Source organism: Pectinophora gossypiella, chromosome 13 (genome assembly GCF_024362695.1).
Source record: "Pectinophora gossypiella chromosome 13, ilPecGoss1.1, whole genome shotgun sequence".
Classification (NCBI taxonomy): Eukaryota; Metazoa; Arthropoda; class Insecta; order Lepidoptera; family Gelechiidae; genus Pectinophora; species Pectinophora gossypiella.
Window position 1 is genome coordinate 4,394,384 of NC_065416.1, and position 14,770 is coordinate 4,409,153.

The 14,770-nt window shown below is 38.5% G+C and overlaps 1 protein-coding gene across 6 annotated transcripts in view; it reads right to left on the reverse strand.

Moving 5' to 3' along the window:
* LOC126371710 (POU domain, class 6, transcription factor 2) overlaps positions 1-14,770 on the reverse strand; it is a 185,295-nt gene that overhangs the window by 43,505 nt on the left and 127,020 nt on the right. For all 6 annotated transcript variants that reach the window (XM_050017033.1, XM_050017036.1, XM_050017037.1 and 3 more), the window contains exons 5-7: positions 12,921-13,109; positions 8,951-9,091; positions 7,727-8,213 (exon numbers count right to left, since the gene is read on the reverse strand). In XM_050017033.1, the coding sequence (XP_049872990.1) occupies positions 7,727-8,213; positions 8,951-9,091; positions 12,921-13,109 (817 nt within the window). The remainder of the gene's footprint in view (positions 1-7,726; positions 8,214-8,950; positions 9,092-12,920; positions 13,110-14,770) is intronic.

Genomic DNA, 14,770 nt, shown 5'->3' on the forward strand with positions numbered 1-14,770 from the left:
GACCCAGACCTACGGGGTATAACGTAGAACCCTTGCCCAGGGATACGGGTGAAGACCTCAACGGCTGCAGAGGCGGAGATGGGAGCCATCGGTACGGCAATGCAGGACGGAAGGGGCATGTCACAGGGACAGTAACCTGGAACCTGACAGAGGGCAGCAGTAACTGTCAGTACTATTCAGAGGCAGAGGACAGGAGTCCTAGTATGGCTTTGTAATAGACTACTCTGGGCGCCATCCCACTCGCGTCAGACAGAGTACTGCGGGGCGGAAGGCAAGAGGGAAACCACTGCCCTATTTTTCCCTAAAAAAGTAGCATGGAGAGTATTTGGAAAATGCTACACCGACAAGAGCGTGGCTCTTAAATTGATGATGATGATGAACCCGCAATATATAAAACAGGTGTAGAATTTATATAACCTCTGCTTGATTGAAAACAGGCCTGGGTCCATTAGTCAAACGTTTATAGAGTTATCGGCATCATGTTCTGTCGACTGGCTTTATACAAGACAGAATTTCCCTCCATTTATATCACCATACGGTTCATCATATTTATCTCAAAGCCCGCGGTACGGGTCCCGTGCGCGGCGCGAACTACGTACATCGCGGGCCAATAGCCGTTTGACGTTTATCCACGTAGATAGCATTCGTTGCGTCTATTGGGGAAGCGCTTAATATATTTAGCACGGAACCCGTGCCGCCTGTGCCGGCCCTTGTATCAAGAATGACTGCAAGTTGTTTACTTGTGGCTCTGCCCAAACTATTAGGGTTAATAGAAGTAAGTTCATGTACGACAAATGTATGTGTGTAACTGAACAAAAAGGCGGATTATTAGTAAGTATAAATGAATATTAAAATAAATGTCATATCAAAAAATCCAGTTGCAGTAAAATCTCACATTACTATCTGGCCTTGACTCTAAGAAATAACATTAATACAAGAGTAGACACGGACCCCCATTTCAGCAGACAAATTATAATTTTATTTTATGTCATAATTGTCATTTTCTTATCTACCGAAAAGGAAAGGGACGGTGATTGACAACTGTTAATTTTAAAATGAATTAATAAATAGACATCTCGCTCATATGCTGTGTGGTGTCAACCTAATTCTGTCGGGGGGGTATTGGTAAGTTCTTTTTCCCGCCTACAATTGACGTGTTTTCCATAAATTTTATGTCCGTCGATTACCCGTCCCTTTCTTTTTCAGCGGATAAAAAAATGACAGGTATAACTTAAAATAAATTTAGATGGTGTGCACGGGAATCAGCAACATCATGTTCATGTACTAATTATCTTTATATTTTAATTCCAGTCATCAAAATGAGAAATAAAATGATGAATAGAACAAAAAGGGACATGCTTTCCAACAACTGTAATATCGCCATACCCACAATTTTACCGCAATAAAAAGTAAGGTAATTTAATAATTTCTAACTACAACAATTATATCATAATCATTACGGTTGTATGTCATTTATATTTTTATTATCTTCGCTACGGCCGCGTCACCAGAAAATTGTAACATGTGTGCGCGTAGGGCTGTTACTAAACCGATTCGATTACGAAAGTTTCCAATTCGAATAGACTCGCTTTTAAATTGATTGTGAGTTGTGACTGACTATGCAAAATATATTTCCGTTCATGGTATTTTGTTTTATGAGTAATATCACAGAAAAAAATCGGGATTTCTTTGTACTTACTTATATAGTCATTTTATTTCCAGGGCGATAAATACAAAACAAAAATTGTAAGGAAAGTAAAATAATTCATCAATCAGAAGTAGTCAAATTCCAAAATGTTATAACCCATAGATACTATAGATTCGATTCGCATTCATATCTAATTAGACTAGGGGCAAAGGAAGTACGTTATTGATGAAATTGGGGTTGCCCTTAAAAAAGGTTCAGTACGATCTACTCTGAACCGGCGTGTATCTAAACGATTGATGAATGTAGAGGCAGCAAGAGAAGTATGTCAGGATCATAGCAAATGTAATTCTATAGTCTCTGCTTCCTCCGGTGTAAAAATAGGCGGGAGTTTACATTTATGCCATCATCATCATCACCCCATTAACGTCCCCACTGCTGGGGCACGGGCCTTCCCTATGGATGGATAGGGAGATCGGGCCTTAAACCATCACGCGGGCCCAGTGCGGATTGATGGTTATTAACGACTGCTAATGCAGCGGGGACCAACGGCTTAACGTGCCTTCCGAAGCACGGAAGAGCTCGAGATGAAAACTTTTTTTTTTGTGGTCACCCATCCTATGACCGGCCTCTGCGAAAGTTGCTTAACTTCAACAATCGCAGACCGAGCGCGTTAACCGCTGCGCCACCGAGCTCCATATTTTTATATATTTATATTTTATATTTTATTTTGCCATATCCAACTCTATTTACTAATTTCAGTAACATCGGTCATCTAAATCCGACACAATATTGGCCGTGTAACATCACTATGTGGATGCAACATTATTTATGCAATTATAACAGCGGCATAATATAGCATTACATCCTGCAATTAGCATTAAATAGCTCATTAAGGTAGATAATAGTCAAATGGCCTGGGTTTTCCTTATTATCTTAGTAATTATACGTATAAACACTTGTGTTCAAGTACCTAAGTAGGAAGGTACTACCCGTAAGGAAAATTTTAGATTTATTAAGATCACCCAGGTTTTCCCAAGACCTGTTTTCTATTAGTCAATCAGTGGATTATAATATTATTATCGTATTTATTACGGAAAAGTATGCAAGTATGTATTGCTTCATTTAATTATTGATAGGTAGTCTAAGGTAGGTACAGTCATGAGCAATATAATGTATCCACTTTAGGACTTTGTCGCACTAACATATTTGACATTTAGTGAGACTTACGGTTCAATTTGTCAAAAAAGTTAATCAAATCAAATCAAATCAAATCAAATCAAATCAAATCAAATCAAATCAAATCAAATCAAATCAAATCAAATCAAATCAAATCAAATCAAATCAAATCAAATCAAATCAAATCAAATCAAATCAAATCAAATCAAATCAAATCAAATCAAATCAAATCAAATCAAATCAAATCAAATCAAATCAAATCAAATCAAATCAAATCAAATCAAATCAAATCAAATCAAATCAAATATACTTTATTGCACAGAACTAGAATTTCAACAATCAGACATAACACATGAATACAGTACAATTTGGGCGGCCTTATTGCTCTAGAGCAATTTCTTCATTCTTCTTCGTTAATGTGACATGGTACCAAAGTGTATGCATATTAATGCTCGTGATCGTACATTCATTGGCTTAATATTCCCATGAATCTACTTATACCTATGAAATCGTGGTAGCCCAGTTGGAAGAACGCTTGACTCTCAATTTGAGGTCGCAGGTTCACATCCCAACACGGGCCTAAACCAATGGTTTTCGAATTTGTTTTCAAATTCATGTTTGGATCTTTAATGCTTATCACGTGTTCAGTGGCGGAAGGAAAACATCGTGAGGAAACACACATTCCTGAGAAATGTGACCTAATCTGTATTGGGCTGATTTTTCTTTCGTGGGTTGGAAGGTCAGACTGGTAGTCGCTTCGTAAAAAAACGAACCTGTCAAATCTTCAGGTTACATAAGTGGACCCCGTGATCACAGAATAACGCTAGGGAAATAGATATAAACCTACATAAGTTATAATCTCTTTGGTTATAATTGTATATTCAATAGTGTAAAAAATGCGGCGTATTTATAAGTTGAACATTAACCTTGCGCAGTGACAAGTTATTAGGTCTCATTCTATGTGCTGTTTTACCGGGACCTGTGCGTAAACCATGTAAGTCTGAGGCCTTAGCCGAGTCACAGAATAAAGAATAATACTACGTATAGAACGGCAACTCTACGCTCCCCACCAGCGGCTGAGCTAGGTATACCTCACCCCCGTTGGTCTTACTTTAGTCTTCAATCGTATGGGCTTCAGAAGTCACATACACAGATGCGCGTGTACGATAACGTCAACGTATAGTGTCTGTGTAAAACGAGGTGTTTTGTATGAAGTGTCCAGGGTGTGGCCGAGTAGCAAACGATTATAACAATCGACAGTGACAGTGATAAAAATGTATGGGATTAACTTAAGGTGACATGTCAATCCCATACTTATATTTTTTGTGTACTTTTTTTCTTGTTTTGTATGTTGTGTGCAATAAAGTATATTTGATTTGATTTTTGTGACTGTCACTGACTATGGTAATACTTAGTTGTTTGGAACTTGGCTACGGCCCCAGTTTTTGTTCCTTCGCCGCGGATTTTACAAGGCAGTATAGCCAGCCTTTTTGAAGGAAGTTTTTTTTAGTATGTAAGAGGTTTTCAAACTGAGGAAATAAGTTTTCTATTTTGATAAAATACCTATGTTTTGCGGTTAGATACGAAAACTTTTTCCTTCCTTAAATCACATTCTCTATAGGTAATCTAATTTCAAATATAGCAATCCGTGAGCATTTTGGAAATCCAATTTTAAAAGTCAACGATTAACGGTCACGGTCAAAGATTAAAAGTCAACGATTATTTTAAAGGTAAACGATTTTCTTTATTTAGATTCTAGTTTTGAAAGATAGGTAGTTTTAACTTTACTATGGTTTTTGATAAAAAAGCTTACCTATAACTGTCATTGTTCTTTCTTGTGTCTTTATAATTATTACAAAATTTTTGCTAACTCCAAACGACTTACATTACCAGCTTTATTTGAAGTTCGTAACTAAGTAGACAAAATTATCTTCACTCTATATATTATCATACGGGCTAGAAAGAGACAGAATCAACATATAACACTACATCGCGAATCTTACACACTTTGTCGCGTCATCCATCATCTGACACGACTTTTAATAAACAATTTAACCTTTTATGCACAAGGTGTTTTTACATACCGTTTTTATGAATATAATTATTTTTATATGTCATTTATCTAATAAAAACTTCATCACCTATGACTATAACATGATTTAATACCCCATTAATACTCGTAGGTACATAGGGACATGCGACAGTATGTTTTTTTTATTGCGAATGAATTAAAAATGATAATATTCTCTTTGCATGATGAATGTCATAACGTAGTTGCTTAATTAATATCGTACTTGTTTATTGCAATTCTGACAGTAAGTACAGATAGGGTTTCTTTTATGGGAGTTAGTCAGGCGGGAGAATTCCATAATTCTCCATGTCCTATATAATAGAACTAAAGGCCATTACTACGTAAACTTAACATACAGACAAAAAGCAGAGGTGTATACTATACACACCTACTCCTCGCATGTTTCTTTTTAAATCCACAAAAAAAAAATAGGGCGAGCGAGCCTTTTGACATTAATCGAGCACAAATCCTGCCGGCAACTTCGTCGCGCGCGACGCGAATTACATCGAACGATTCGACCAATAGCCGCGGCGAATGCCTACGTGGATAGACGTCGCACGACTATTGGTCAAAGACCTCGACATAACTCGCGCCTCGCGCTTATCTTTATGCCGTGAAAAATCATCAATGCCTGTTTTAATTTTAATACTATTACAATGCATTACCAATGTGCATATCGTATCGATACATGACGTTAAAAATTATGTCTTAAATTTATATTATTCATACAGAACCAACCAACTTACATTATTCACCAATTATAAATTGAACTTGATAAGCACGTAGGTAATACATAAATACTTAGTACTTAAGTAATAAAAAATAAGGATAACACCTTGATGGAAAACCCAAGAGAATATTTTATCATTGAAGGATAATAAAATCTTTTTTTTTAAACGAAATCAGATTTCCATAGCCAAAGTATAATAAATATTATTGTACTCACAGAGGAGCGAATATTATTCGAGGCAAATCTACTAACAGATCATATACTTTAGATAAAAGATAACATACACAATTTCACGATTATTTTCCCAGTTGTGTTAGTCAGAGGTACCTACATCCATCGCAAGATGAACTAAGTATCCACAGCTCACCGAGCTTTCTGTTAGACCAACGTGATAGGTGGTGAGCCGTATCACCGTCTACAGGTTGTAAGCGACATCGTAACGAAAACTTTGAGGGATGATTCAGGCCATGATTCTGAGTTGATATCAAGTGGAATTTTCCGTCGCAAAAGTATGGAACGAAAAAAAACACAAAGAAATACACGAATTTTACGACGGAAGATTCCACTTGATATCAACTCAGAATCATGGTCTGAATCATCCCCCTCAGTATTCGTTACGATGTCAATAACACCCTTTACAATGGTCGAACCAATTGTGTTAGTGATAACCTTAGGTACCAACCGGTTGGTTACCAACTGTAAAAAAGTTAGTTTTCCAATAATTTGTACCTCTTCTGTTTACACTAGACACAACGATATAAGGTTATGTCAGTATAACGTATAGACTTGCTACTGCCTACCCTGTTAGCAGTGTGCGCCTGAGTCTAATATGTCATCATATTACCTATCACGAATGCATGTATAGTTTATTTTTTCCGTCTTTCACCAGTGCAGCGTGCGATTGATGGATATGGAGGAAGCAAGAGAAGTATGTCAGGTTCGAAGCAAATGGAATTACCTACTTACTCTGTCTCTACTCACCCCGGTAGGAAAGAGGCGAGACTTTATGTATGTATGTTCTATTTGTGAGCGTCTCTAAACACGGATGAGGGCTATGAATACTTTATTAAAGCATTATTTTAATATTGTAAATACATGCGTAGTCAACAGCATGCATACAAAAAAACTACCTGTCGCAGATTGAGTTACGTCCGACTCCTACGCACAGGTCCCTAACAACATTTGTTAACAAGTTATACCTCGTTAAGTACCTACAACATGATTACAAAGCCTTTAAGTACAACAAAACCGCAACACTTAGACCGGCTGACCTAACCACACACTCACACACACCCAAACACACACTCACACTGACAGACCCAATCACACACACACATACACATAGTAGTGATGTAGTCCACATTCATTCAGTAATTACACTCATTGTCACATAATTACAACCAACACTTGTCATTGCACCCACGCTTACCCACCACTATCTGCACTCCATCTAGACCTAATTGCTTCAGCAGTAAAAGCCAGAATCCATTAAAACGGGAATGAGGTAATTTGGCACCGCCACTTGGATTAGAATTGTGTTGTGAAAATATTGGAGGGACAACTTAGATGTTTGGTAAAGAATAATTCACTTTTTGAAATGTTTTATACTAATCAATTCATTTAAAAAGAAAAATCTCAAATTCTGTACATTTAGAAAATAGATCAACATACTTACATACTTACGTATAAATGTCATTTTTGAACGGCATAAACTATTGCGTGAATATTTTTATAGCGGCTACATTTTTGGCATTGCCCCACTAGCCATCTATCTTTCCTTTCTTACTAGCTAAGGCGAAAACAAAATTACAATATTTAAATAGAAAAAAAAACATCATTATCAAGTACTTGTATCTGGGTACTTCTTCGAACAGCGGAAGTTAATACAAGTCAATACAACATTCCCGTTAATGTAAAAATACATAATCTAAATATATCGTCTTTTTGCAAATATCCATTTAGAACTTACGAGTGTGGCCAACTTACGTTACGAATATTAGCAAAAAAGACCAAAAATTTTAGGATATTTTTGCGTTAACGATAATGATGTCCACCGGTGTCCGAAGATCTACCCATCTGTAAGAAAAAAAACCGCACTGACCTGTTAATATTGTTCATCGAAGAAGCAGCAGAATTCTCCCGCTCATTCCGTTCTCTCGAGCCGCCCGCGAACCTTTCAAAGTTTTCTCTATCTTTGTAATGTCTCTCGGGTCGCGGCGACGACGACCGCCGGCCCTGCATCGGTTGCGACATGTTGTTCTGTTGCACCGTCTGCAGCAGGTTGTGGTTCGACTGCGGTTGCTGTAACGCTTGCAGCAACTCCTGAGCGTTCGTCGCGCCGTTCGATAGGAAGTTCGGTAATCCTGGGTTTAGCAATGCGTTTGATAGCGACGGGTTTAACATGTTCGGTCGAATGTTCGATTGTTGCTGAGGCGTTGAGTTAAGCAGCTGGTGCGGCTGCGCCATCGCTTGCAGGTTGGCTAATGACGTTGAGACCACTTGGCCGTTGTTTAGCGCTAGGTTCACCATCTGGTCGTTCGAGTTGACGTGGTTTACTGGTATTGTTAGGATGGTCTGAGTCGCTATGCCTGTGGGACAGAAGGGGCGAGTCAGTGTTTTTTTTATGAGACTTTTTTTCAGGGGGTTGGTTCAAAAGGCCACATTTAAACAATTCATCTAAAAGTCAATATTGCAATTTGACATTTGTTAACAAATATCAAAATGCGATATTGATTTCTTAAATGAACTACTTCAATGTGGCTTTTTTAACCCCCCTTGTCACCAAACGAACACCTGCGATGAATACAGAAAATACTGTGATTTTAAAACATACTCCAATGTAGGAAGGTGCGTTCCCATTGAAGCGTAGCGAGCGAGAGGCCGATAGAGAAGATGTTTTATCGCTTAATCCCTCGCGGTGATTGGTAGATTCTTGCACATCTACATTCCACTACACTTCAGTGGAAACGCAGTTACCCTGGAAAAACACTTTTAATTTATAATACTTGTTTTTATTTTTTATTTCTCTATTTTTAAGAAAGTACCGTATCTTTTGTATGTAAGTAACTACATAATATTTCTAATTGTTACTGTCTTGTGTAGTTTCAGGTTTGTCCTTTGTATCTATGCTTGCTGTCATGTGATGTTATTGTAACGTAATTGTACTTGTATATATGTGGTTTCCTAAAATAACAAGTTTATTTTTTCTTTCTTTCTTAAAATGTGGCTGCAAGTTGTCTTTGATTACTTGTGGCTCTGCCCACCCAATTAGGGATTACGGGCGTGAGTTTATGTAGTTTATGTTCTTAAAATGTATCGTACTAACCTTGCGAGGTGGGTATGAGCAGTTGCGCACCCTGGATGCCCTGCACCAGCTGGCCTGACGCCAGGATTAGCTGCGGCATCGGAGACGGCATCGCTGGCGGCAGCATGTTGTTGTTGCCCACTGGAGTCGGAGAGCCCATGCCTGGTTATTATATCAGTAGTTATTATAATGTTAAAATCGGAGGACTACGACCAAAAGTCGATCGACGTCTATTTACGTAGATATTATTCGCCGCGTTTATTGGTCGAAGCCCTCGATATAACTCGCCCAGACCCTGTTGATAATGTCTTATTAATATCACGTACTTAAAGGTGAAAGAAAACATCAAGACCCTTTACAACGTGTTTTCGGAGGTAAGTAACCTAGCCTGTATAAATGAGCTGATTTTCCCTTTAGTCGGAAGATCAGATTGGCAGTCGCTTGCGTAAAAAGCAGGACCTTTTAGGCAACAAGACCCTGTGAAAGACAGGATAACGATAGGTGATGATTAAGATTGAAATTTATAGGGATGACTGTCACATGTCTCAAGGCAGATAGATAGATAAAATACTTTATTGAGCACAATGGACACAAAATACAGAGATAAGCAGCAGCAGCAGCAGAAAGCTGCCGAGCTTTCTGCTGGTGTGTTTTTGTTTTTGCCTTACCTTAGTATAGAATAAGGAATAATACTACGTATAGACCGACAACTCTTCGCTCCCCACCAGCGTCAGAGCTAGGTTTACCTCACTCCCCCTCGGCCCTGCTTTAGTTTTCAATTGTATGAGCGTTAGACGTCACACACACAGATGCGTCTGTACGATAACGTCAACCTGTAGTGTCTGTGTAAAACGAGGCGTTTTGTATGAAGTGTCCGGGGTGTACCATTACTTCCGTTTTTTCACGGGTTCGCTTGCTTAGTATACTTAATGAAATTGAGCTACAACAGGTAACAATTTTAGTTACCTGGTGTAGCTGGTCATGTCGTAAAATCTGAGGGATTGCGTCCTTACTAACATGATTATTATTGCGTATGGTAGACAAATATCCTGCTTGGATCAAATATCCAGCTTAAGCTCCCTTAACAATTGTTATGAGCGATAGACTCATCCCTTGTTACCACAAGGCTCATCATATCCATCTTACTGACGGCTCGTCAACATTGACTGAGATTGCAAGTTGTTTTTGATTTTTACTCTGAACACCCTAGAGGTAGGTAGTAGTCTATGTATGTACATACATACTTGCATTACCTACAAGTATTTGAGACACATCATGGAATATATTATCCTCATCTAACCTATTTACTTAGAACACATCGTTACTTAAAATCACAACTTCAAATTGGTTAACAACCGACCGCTAGGAATGAAAAATGACCGTATCAGCATCATCGGTCGTGACCGCTCAGCATTTGTGTACTTATGGCTTAGTTCTACTAATTGCCAGTTTTATTCGCAAAATGACGCGTGAAGAGATCTCTCGGCTTTTGTAACATCTCATTGAGTTTATAGCACGCTAAAAAATTTTGGATCCACTAAATAAAATATATTAGTAACGAAGCGGCTTAGACGCGGCAATTATTCCCCTCTGACACATCCGTCACGCTGCGCGTTAACAAATCAACGAAACAAACGCACAATCGTATGTACTACACAACTTTCTACTTAGGTAATTAAACAATAAAATTATATTATAATTACAAAAGTCGGCGTCCATCTAACAAATCCGACATAATAAAACAACGATAGAAAATTACACAAAATTCATCGGCAACCGAGCAAGACTAATTTACCGCGAACAAAACGGGCCGAACAAAACTCCAGAACATTATCTGCATGCCTTACAAACCCGTTAAACTCGGCATTAACATAACGTATTCATTTATACCATGACATTTCACATTTTGTAATAAATGCTCTTTCCTACGGCGCATCAATTAAGAGCCGAAAAAAATGTATAATTAGCTCTATTAAGACAATAAAACTCTTAATGATACCGCAACAGTCGTAATATCCGTGCGTTGGTGAAAAAATATGTAATTATACTCATTATTTAAATAGGTTTTTTCGTCCATTACGGCATAGCTTTAATGGGCGGGCGAGTGAGCCGCTATCTTGAATTCATTAAATCGATTGGATTCGGTAATCACCTAATTACGATCACGTGATTCCAAAGTTAAGACTTTTAATGCGCAAACCGTGTCTTCCTGATTATCCCAATCTATCTAATTCAGTCTAATTAGTGGTGGACCTCTTACCGCAGCCCATTTGGTGACGTGCTGGAAAAGTGCAGACGATGTGAAGTGGCCTGGATGCATGCGGAAATAGATGGATTTGCATACGAAATCTGCAGGTGGAATTACCATCTTAATTCACGTGACGGGCGTATTGTAATGGGACCATAGACTTTTGTTAATTTGTTAAGTTATATCTGTTACTCTTTCGGTGTTTTATAATACCATTATGTATTGGTAGGTACCTAGCAAAATTGATAGACTCCTTGCGTTGGGGCTCAGATGAATCCCAACCCTAGGATTAAAACAATACACCTATTCTTGAATATTTTGGTCAACTAAGAATTTAACCCTGGCATTTCACAATAGCAGGTAAACGCTTATACTAAACGGTCATCAGTAAAAGGAATTGCTTTCCAGACGGTCGAAATACTTGGTCTAATTTGGACGAAACAGTTTCATACTCAATCAGACGTTGAACTCTGTAGATTTACGATTGGATACATCAAATGAATTAAATTTACCAATTATAAGAAGTTCAACAGAAATTGTTTCTGAGCACAAACAACCCATGACTTAGGTACTAATTGATTTAGATTTTGTACCAGAATTTCACACGCATGCGTGAGATGTCTAGGTAATCTAGCTTTAATCATAATTGTCTCATATCAATAAGATATTAGGATACAATACAATTGGTGATTAGAACATTCCTATCAGGAATGTGGTAAACGAGGATGATGATGATAAATTGATAATTTACCTGAACATTCAATTTTATTTTATTAACTGAAAAGGAGCAAGTTCGGTACCTGGTAGAGAGGTGGTGCTATCCGTTTGAGAACCAAGCCCATGTACCACAGCACCACAAAATGTATGTTGAGGACATAGAATAAGTAATAATACTACGTATAGAACGGCATCTCTCCGCCCCCCACCAGCGGCTGAGATAGGTTTACCTCACCCCCCTTGGACTTACTTTAGTTATCAATCGAATGGGTGTCAGACGTCACATACATAGACGCGCGTGTACGATAACGTCAATGTGTAGCGTCTGTGTAAAACGAGGTGTTTTGTGTGAAGTGTCCGGAATGTAGTTGAGGATGTGTTTTGTACGTATTAGATAGTGTTAGATTGGTTGTAGGGCTGGCAGATGAAGACCTAGAAGTCCGTACATCGGCCAAATTGGAAATGTCTTTAGAAAAAGTTCAGTAAGATCTCTGAATCCGAGTGCGTGTATGAAACGTCATCAATCGTTTCATACATGGATGAAACAAAAGAAGTATGTCTGGATTGAAGCAAATGGAATTCCTAGTCTCTGCTTTCGTCGGTGGGAAATAGGCGAGAGAAATACGGGGTATAACGTAGAACCCTTGTCCAGGGATACGGGTGAAGACCTCAACGGTTGCAGTGGCGAAGATGGGAGCCATCGGTACGGCAATGCAGGACGGAAGGGGCAAGTCACAGGGACTGTAACCTGGAACCTGACAGAGGGCAGCAGTAACTGTCAGTACCATTCAGAGGCGGAGGACAGGAGTCCTAGTATGGCTTTGTAATAGACTACTCTGGGCGCCATCCCACTTGCGTCAGACAGAGTACTGCGGGGCGGAACGCAAGAGGGAAACCACCCCTATTTTTCGCTAAAAAAGTAGCATGGAAATGCTGCACCGACAAGAGCGTGCCTCTTAAATTGATGATGATGATGTATTAAGATAGTGTGGGAAATAGGTATGTAGATAGCGAACAAATCTTTACCTGGGGCACTAACGCTAAGGTTCAGCGGCGAGTTGATGACCGGGTTGTTGGACATGGACGTCAACCCTTGCAGGTTCGCCGCCAGTTGCGACATCTGTTGCGACATCTGCTGCTGCAACTGCTGTGACATCGGCGGCATGTTCTGTTGCATGTTCGCCAGGTTCTGCAGGTTTTGGAACATCGACGCCACTGTTGGACAACATCGGTTCGTTAGTATCTATACATTATAAAAGCGAAAGATCACTAACTGACTGATTGACTCAGAACAAAATCTCAGAAACTGCAAGTGCTAGGAGTCGCAAATAATTTAGCATGAGGGTTCCGTTTAGGATGCCGCTGCTCACTAAGACGACATTTTGCAAAATTTAAACCCCAAGGGAGTAAAACGGGGTGACAATGTTTGTATGTAGCTTCTATAGTTTTAATTTTTATAAGCTATATTTTTTTATTATACTAACACTATCTGTCCTCTCTTCGTTAACTGGTCACTCTCTGTGGCATACCCACTGGAAGTGTTTTAGAAATAAATTATGTCTTTTATATCTTCCCTGTTATCAAAATAGTGTTTTGTGTTGTCCTGCGTGCAAAATATTTTTAAAGAGCAGCTCGTTACATTTTTATTCAAATCATTTATTATTTTACAGTACGAAATGTGAATGCCATGTTATAATATTCAATCTGTCAATTAATAAAAGATCTTAGCGTTTCGCTGATAGGCACTCTCTGCTGATGTGATACTCATGCAACTTAGTATTTTTTGTCAAAAATATTATACGACCCAAATCAGAATCCTCAACTGTCATTGTTTAACACATCATAAGCATTTGTTGCGTTGGTCTAATGAGATATATATTAGATGGATACCTAGTAGGTGCAAAGGTTTATTATAAAATTTTCCTGTTAACAATGAAATTATTCTGTTCATTTATCTATCAAAGAGAACAGCAAAGTCATTTAAAAATGTCGATTCAGATGGGTGTGTCTAGGGATTTCCTACACACGTTTCATACGGGTGACATCATTTCACAATTATCGGTTCTCTCCTTCTATTTTTCTGACTAATATAAACTAGAACTGTTTTATTGGATTTTCATTTTAGGATTCCACGTTTTCTACGTGACAATCTTCTTCTATCGTATGGGTTGTGAGGTGGATTTCCAACCTCATCAACTATGGTGTCAGGGTTACTATTAAGCCGCCAAAGGCCCTTGACATGAGTCAGTAATAATAATAGTAGTAACTGGCACCAACGGCTTAACGTGCCTTCCGAAGCATGGATCATCTTACTTTCGGACAATCAGGTGATCAGCCTGTAATATCCTGAGCAAACTAGGGATCACGAAGTGATTTTTGTGATATGTCCCCACCGGGATTCGAACTCTGGACCTCCGGATCGTGAGCCCAACGCTCAAGCACTGGACCACGGAGGCCGTTGACGTGACAATGTAAGATATTTTAAGGTGTTATTCAAAAACGATACGGTACCGGGAATCAGAATCATTTATTCAACGTAATTACCATGGACAAACTTGTTGATGGTCAATTTAATATTTTGGAATCTACGACATGTCGCAAGGTGTTATGTCTGGGGAGAAGATATGACAAAAAACTGAAGACAACAACACATCTTTTTAATCAATGTAGGTATATATTACAAGTTATTTTATAACTTAAACACATTTAATACCAGGCATTTTTATCATTAATATTATAATAAGTTTTTTTTTACAAAAAAGTAAGATTCAAATGAGCTTTAAATTAATTTTAAGGTATTGCTCTTAAAACTTTGTGTAGGGACTACTAGTTCTTATATTAAACGGTTTATCATGCTCTACCAGTTGTATCACACT